This window comes from Lactuca sativa, chromosome 9, assembly GCF_002870075.4.
Source record: "Lactuca sativa cultivar Salinas chromosome 9, Lsat_Salinas_v11, whole genome shotgun sequence".
Lineage (NCBI taxonomy): Eukaryota > Viridiplantae > Streptophyta > Magnoliopsida > Asterales > Asteraceae > Lactuca > Lactuca sativa.
The window spans coordinates 67,611,614-67,619,195 of NC_056631.2; the positions used below are offsets into that span (position 1 = coordinate 67,611,614).

A 7,582-nucleotide genomic window follows, 5' to 3' on the forward strand; every position below is an offset into this window, starting at 1 on the left:
ATTCTCCTCTTCCCTCTCCATAATCCTTAATTGCTAGTCTTGGGTGTGAACCATCAGAGTCACAACGCTTGTGGTGCTAGCTGCCAAAAGATTTAAAGAAGGATTCAAGGTTGCTTACAATAACAATCTTCAAAGTAATTTTATTAACATATTGAATTAGTTTTTCATAAGAAAAGTTTTATAGTATAATAGTTCAAAGTATGTTGCCTATACGTGAAAGACATTGATCCTTAATAGGTTGCATGTGCCCTAATTATTTGAATTGTTTGAATGTTCTCCACTTAGCACATAGAACTACGTTTACCATCAGAAATTGACGATATTGTTAAGGAGTCTACCCCTATCTACGACACTGATGAGGAAGGATAATTTGTTGAAAGGATTAATTTCGTGGATGGAAACGAAATTATTGAAATGATTGTGGAAGAAAACAATTATGTTAATACGAACAAAATTATTGAAAAGGTTGAAGAATTTTAAGATGTGGTTGTGGGTCAGAAGGATACAAAAGTGGAGCAGATGGTACGAGAAGAAGACGCAAAGGCGAATTTGCCCAAGGAGTGTCAAGGTACGACTTTCTCTGACAAGGTTGCATGTCATTACGATCTGAAGGAGGCCAAGGAATTGTGAATCAAGTCGTTGAATCCTTGGAGATGGGATGTGATCACGGAAGTTCTAGTCAATATGATGTTCCAAGTCCCAAGTATTCACGTGTGAAGGAGTTTATGATGTTTGGACGTATATTCTTTCGGTGTGTTTTGAATGGGGGGCCCTTAATGATGGGACGTACTGATTATCAATTTACAAATACAAACCATGATCCATTATTTTGAATGCCTACTATTAATCCTTTAAATTATTACGAGATTATTTTGCACGGTCCTAATGGTAGTGTAAGAAAGTGGTTTTTGATCCGCAAATGGAAGGCACAATTAGAAAGGTCTTTAAGTTGTTTGAAAAGGGTGATGATTTTGAAAGAAGATACCAGCATAAAAGGATTGTATTGAAGGTTTGTATGGAAAAAAAACATGTTAATCTCTCAGAATTGAGGAGAAATTCTTTCAAAGGGGAGGGGATGATACGATTGCAAAAGGCAGCCTTTTAGTCCCAAACCAAGTAGTTGTTGCAACTGGTTGAAACTAGATGCGAACGGTCGCAATGCGTTTCGGTGTCTTGTTAAGTTGTTATCGGATGTGAAACGATTATTAAGTGCAAATGGTTGGTTAGATGTGAACAGGCTGATGAGTGTGAATGGCGTATGAGATCTGAAATCACTACTAGAAAACAGACCTTTAATGACACGCAAACAATGACACACACTGATAGAGGACACGCATTTGTGGGAGCCCCAAAAATTAATGTCAGTTTTCCAAAATCTTAAGGATAGAAGACACGCATTTATGCGAGCCCTGAAATTAATGTCATAAAAGAAAAGAAAAAAAATGCGGAGGGCGCCTTTCACAAAATGTGCGTCGTGTAAGAGTGTCCCTTTATAATTTTTTTTTAATGAAACACGCCTTTTAGGCGGGAAATGATATTGACAAAAATTAACCCCCGCCTATTGGATCCCCTAAAATTTTGGAAGACCCGCTCATTCTTTCCTCTCCACCTATCAACGACCTTCATTTTCTCCCCTCCTTCTCTCTGTAAAACCTAGCAGCCGCCATGTAACAACGTAAATTTCCAAAATAATTTTTCGCATTTTATAAAAACATAATTCATTCATTATTCATAAAAGCATCATTGTTTGAAAACTCAATTCATAACATATATCAATCCCACGATCTCATAGCATAAAAATCCCGTGTGTGTGTACTGATCAAGCTGGCGCCTTTCCGTGATCCTCACTAGTACCTGAAACACATAACATAAAAACACTGTGAGCACAAAGCTTAGTGAGTTCCCCCAAAATACCACATATAACACATATTAGCCACTCGAGTCTATAACTCTGTGGGTCCGTGCACCCAAACTCTGTGAACCCTCAGGTTCTAACTCTGCAAACATGCACATCATAAATCACATAGAAGAATGCAGTGCAACACATAACACATATATAGCATACAAACACTGTATCACATAACTCTATTTACCTACTCGAGGTAAAGTATAGTGAGAAGACTCACCTCGGATATCTTAGTAAATCTCTGACTCGGTAACTCTGGTCTAGCCCCTGCCTAATCACATGAAATAAATACTCTAATTAATACAACCCTCAGGGCTAGGCTAATCTCTTCCTCTCAATACATCCTCTAGGAAGGGTAAAAGACTATTCTACCCTTCCGATGACTCTGAGGTCCAAACATTGACTAACCCTAAAAGTCAACGAAGTCAACGGTCAACCTTGACCAAACTCGCCGAGTGAGCAACTGTGACTCGGCGAGTCCACACATGCTCTTCACTCTCCTAGTCCTCATTCGACTCACTGAGTCAACCTCAACTCTACAAATCATCACTGATCTCAAACTGTGAAATGTCCCAACCCAACTCGCCGAGTCCGGCTCCTGACTCGGCGAGTACCATCGTGCACTCTGTCCTCTAGATTCCCTCTGACTCACCGAGTCGCTTCCCCAACTCAGTGAGTCACCAACTGTGTGATTATCGGGAAACCCTCGTCCTACTCACCGAGTCGGCTATTGGACTCGGCGAGTCCATGCCATGCTCAAGCTGAACTAACCTCTTAAGGTCAGATCCGCTCCTCTAAACCATATATCCAACTTCCCAAAGCATTATAATCACGTAAAGCTAACATCTTGGTGCACATGCAAAGGCTCAAAGGCCTTATTTGAAGATATGGCCTCTAAAATGACATCCTAAGTTCATAACCTCCATTAATACCCATAAAGCTCATGGGAAAAGGGTCTCTGGACCTCTTTGGGTCCAGATCTACAGCACCAACACGAGAAGGGACCAATTACTCCATATAACCATCCTCTAATGGGGCTAAAAAGCCCTAACTCTAAGAATTACACCATAAACTAAAGAAGGGTCGAATGAATACCTCAAAATGAAGTCTCTGAGCCCTGGAATCACTGGATTAGCACCCTCTTCAGCCTCCTCTTGTCTTGGTCCTCTTCTATTTGCAAAAACACCAACAAAGGATCAAGAAATGACTCCTTTCCTCTCACAAACGCTCTAGCTCACTTAGGGTTTCTCTCTGGGGTCTGGGAGCTGCAAATGATGGCCATAAGGCCCTTTAAATAGGCCCCAAACCCGAGGAATTAGGGTTTCATTAAACAGCGTGGACTCGCCGAGTCCTTGGGGCAACTCGCCGAGTCTAGCCATCCACCCGGATAATGATCCGCATCTCTACTCGACGAGTCTACGCATCAACTCGCCGAGTTCTTCCACAAAACTTGAAATTCAAACGAATAAATATGATACCTGAAATTCCGGATGTTACACGCCACCACCAGAAACATGGTTTTATGTTGTCCTTCATTAATAGCTAAAGGGGGGAAATCCCCCAAAATTTTAAAGTACCCCGCTCACTCTCCCCTTAGATCTACACCCGATGAATCGGCCTTCTTTCTCTCTCCCCCCCCTCTCTGTAACACCCTCGCTTCATAAATAAATTTCTCTCTCATCCCTATATGGTATGTATGTATGTTGTGATAATGCATGTATGTGTATATGTATGTGTGTGTGAGTGTTCAGGTGAGTTGTAAGTATGTATGTATGAAACCATAGAGTTTGAGTTCATCGCATTTGTTCTTATATCCTTCAACTATGCAAATCAGAAATAGCATCCCAAAATCAAAACTCAGCAATAATTGATGAAGGTTACTGGAATCAAGAGAAATCATCTCCTACTCCTAATCGGAGACAAACCAGGTACTACCAAACAAAGATTATAATTATTTCACAGACAATGTTCTGAAATCAATGATTTGTATGTAAAAATCCTTTGATTTTGTTCATTCTATATCGTTGATAAACCCTAAATTTGAAAGGCACATACTAAAATCTTCAAATATTTGCAGGAACACCTTATTAGGAACGATAATCATCATCATCTTTAATTAACTTTAAGATGGAGCTTCCTTCAAACAAAGATTATAATTATTTCCGTTTCATGGAGCTTTCCAATTTGCTAAGAGGCGACTCTCGTAGCCTGAAATAAGTGGGTGAGGGTGATTTATTTTAATCTTTCTATTTTTAATACAAATCTCTCATCAACTCACTAATATATGTCTATTTCAACCAAATCTGACATTTTTGTTTTAATATGTGATATGGATATTTCCTGAGATTAATTTTCGGTGTTTGATCAATGCTCTCTGGTATGCTTCTTTCTACTAACCATATTTCACCTCCTTTTTATATGCTTCATCTGTATCCCACTTTGAAATAATAGCAAATTAGCAAACATATATGCAGAAACAATGAAGTGTTTTTGTAAGTATAATATATTAACTGCATTTTATTGATTTTGGACTCTTTGTATTTGCAGCATCCATAAATCTGTACTTAAATCGAAAGGTTCAATCAATGAAGTTAATCAAATTGCACAGGTTGATGATCCACGTGTGGTGCTAATCAAGCTTGCAGACCATCTACACAACATGAGAACCATGCATGACTTGTTTCCATATCTACCATGAATCTTTGCATTGCATGATGAGTACAAGAAAAATATTTCTGATAATTCCATTTCAAACTTGAGTGATTTTAATTTCACTGTTACTTCTCTTGTTCATTGGTCGGTAAAGGTCTTGGAAAGTAGAGAAAATTCATTCTTGTTTTTGTCAAGGGAGGTTTACCAATCTATTCAATAAGTTATTCACTCACTGCAATGCTTTAACTTACAGTTTACACTCTCTTGCTTTCAGTTATGATCTACCCTCGGGCAAGGCTAAAGTTGTAGCACAAGAGACTTTGGTCATTTGGTGCTCTCTTGCTTCCAGATTGGGCCTTTGGGCTTTAAAAGCTGAAGTTGAAGACCTTTGTTTTGCTGTTCTTTAGGTCAGTGGTTTCTACACTATAAAGCTAATTTAGTGATGAATCATGAATGTGTTCTAATGCATGATATTTATCTCAAGTGTTCATTCTACGCAACTAATGATCGAATCATATGTTGCATGTGCTAAAATAAGATCGCAACTAAAACTTGTAGTGTGTGCAGCCTCAGATCTTCCGGCAGATGCGATCTGACCTGGCCTCCATGTGGACACCCAGCAGCAGTAGTAACAGGGTAGGCAACCTGAGAAGACTATCAGCCAAAAGTAGCTTAAATCCAAAGTATGAAGCATCAACAGAAGATGTCATAGTCAGCATGAAGGTAGCATATATATATATATATATATATATATATATATATATATATATATATCTATTTTCCTCAACATCTTTATGAAATTGTTATAGAACAAATACATACTCTGTATATTGATAAATAACTTATGATGTGAATGTGTTGTTTGTAGGAAATGGCTCCTGCAAAGCAAATGAAAGTGATGCAAGAGTTCCAGAAGCAATCTGCACAAATGGATATGACTGTAAGATAGTGTTTTACCATCAAGTGTCAGTTGGGGGCGGGGTTATTGTTAGTATTTTGTAAATTAATTGTTTTTTGATTTCAGTTAAGGGATCAACCAGAATACTATCAAGAATGTAAGTTCTAGTGACTAAAGCATACCCAATGGGAGAAAAGGGATGATTTTACCTTTAGTGAAGCTCAAAAGTGTAGGTATGTACACGACCATTTTCTAACAAAATCCCATAATCCTATTTGATAACAAATTATTAAAATTCAAATTAATGGTTGCTGTTCCAAGCAACATATGATTCTCTTTTCACAAGGATCACTCCTCGACCACGAGCCTTTCAAGATACTTTTACAATATGACAACAACCTATTTAACTTAAGTCAAAAACCTTTCCTAACTCACAACTCTCAGTTCTTCAACCCAAACATGGAGTTTCCATATAACAGAATGGTCTATGGATGTCCTCCTGTTCCTCTCTCAAGTAACAACAGATACTTGAGAGGGAAACATTTGTAATGGTTAAGTATTCTGGTAGCTAACTTCTTCATCATGACCTCTGCCCAGTGATGACAAGTATGGGACACAAAGCGTCTCCCCAGATGTAAGTTTCATAATAAGATCAGGTGCTTTTCCAACAAGTAAAAAATCTACCTTTTAGTGAGAATTCCACTTGATCCTTATCTTCGATTTCCGGAAGGAAGCGAGGGTGTTACAGAGAGGGGGGAGAATGAATTCAGATGTAAACATCTCCCCAGATGTGGTGGATGTATATGTTCTTGGTAATTTTTCACGTGCAGGTTCAGAGGCTATCTGCTTGTGAAACAATGGGTTGTTATATATGTTGATTAATTAGAGTTGATTAATGAAGTTATATATGTTGCATGTGAATCGATACCAATCAGGTTGTTTTTGAGCCCATATGAACTGACACCAACGCATAAGAATATTTAGATGAAATTTTGTTGATTATATGAAGATGAAATTTTTGTGCATTAACATCTGGTTTGTGCAGGCAACAACAAAGATTTTGGCACGCCAATTGGTGAGGCTTAGACAACAAATAGCCAACCTACAAAGTAGTCGAGCTCAAATGAGGGGCATATCAACACATACACAGGTAAATTTTCAAATGGAAACTTGTTTTTTTTTTCATAAATAAATTATCCCATATGATTGACTTTCTTTGGTTTTAACTTCTCCCAGGCATTAGCTGCACACTCTTCTGTGGCTGTTGGGATGAAAGGTGCTACCAAGGCAATGGCAGCAATGAATAAGGTTGGTTATACAGCAACATATATATATATATATATATATATATATATATATATATATATATATATATATATATATATATAATGTCCTGATTAGTAAAAATTTGTAAGTGTAATGCTATACAATGTCATGAGATTATCAATGTAGCCCTACACTATACTTTTCTGAGGAAGTTGATCCTCAATTACTTTTTTACCACTGGCATATTCTCAAGTCACTAGAAAAGGACCTATTTATTCTCAACTGCAGGTAAACCACATTTTACATGTTATATTTTAATTAACAGGATACACTATTAAGTGTTATGTGTTAATCTCCTATATAATGTTTTCATGCAGTATTGAAACTTTATGGAACTTGGATTGTCATATGGTATCATTAAAGAAGTGGCCAAAGGTTTGACTTCTATTATCTAGATGATGATCTTTATGTTTTCATGCTCCTTTTTATTCCTTCTTTCCTCCATAGTCCTCCTTGCAGATTTCTGTAAACCCTAGAGGAATTCTGTCACCACTTCCTTCACAATCCTTCTACGATTTCCAAAATTGTTATCCTTCTTATTCAAAAGACACTGACATGGATCTTCCAAGTCTAGCTGTAGGTATATGCTTTTCTTAATGAATAATGTAATCATATGTATGAATATGAAATAAAGTTTGTTATTTAGTATGTAATAATCATGTATAGGGAGAAAACAACTTATATTGATTTGTTTTATCTTTCCATGGATCGATTATTTATATGATATTAAATTTTATGCAATGGATTGTATTTTTTGTATATAGTATTTTATTTTTTGTTATGAGACATTAAATGCAAAT

At 37.2% G+C, this 7,582-nt stretch overlaps 1 protein-coding gene across 1 annotated transcript; it reads left to right on the forward strand.

The window, feature by feature from the left end:
• The first annotated feature begins 519 nt into the window (after positions 1–519).
• On the forward strand, positions 520–7,105 carry LOC128128986 (vacuolar protein sorting-associated protein 2 homolog 3-like). Its single transcript, XM_052767712.1, has 7 exons — positions 520–568; positions 3,741–3,834; positions 4,454–4,514; positions 5,427–5,498; positions 6,502–6,606; positions 6,693–6,764; positions 7,100–7,105. The coding sequence occupies exons 1-7, from the start codon at positions 520–522 to the stop codon at positions 7,103–7,105; spliced, it is 459 nt and encodes a 152-aa protein (XP_052623672.1).
• The last annotated feature ends 477 nt before the right edge of the window (positions 7,106–7,582 follow it).

Excerpts from the sequence above, each read along its gene's own strand:
- LOC128128986 (XM_052767712.1), top strand. The coding sequence starts at position 520 with ATGGTACGAGAAGAAGACGCAAAGGCGAATTTGCCCAAGGAGTGTCAA. Across the intron at positions 4,515-5,426 it reads AAGTTAATCAAATTGCACAG|GAAATGGCTCCTGCAAAGCA; the intron begins GTTGATGATCCA and ends TGTTGTTTGTAG. Across the intron at positions 6,607-6,692 it reads GCATATCAACACATACACAG|GCATTAGCTGCACACTCTTC; the intron begins GTAAATTTTCAA and ends AACTTCTCCCAG.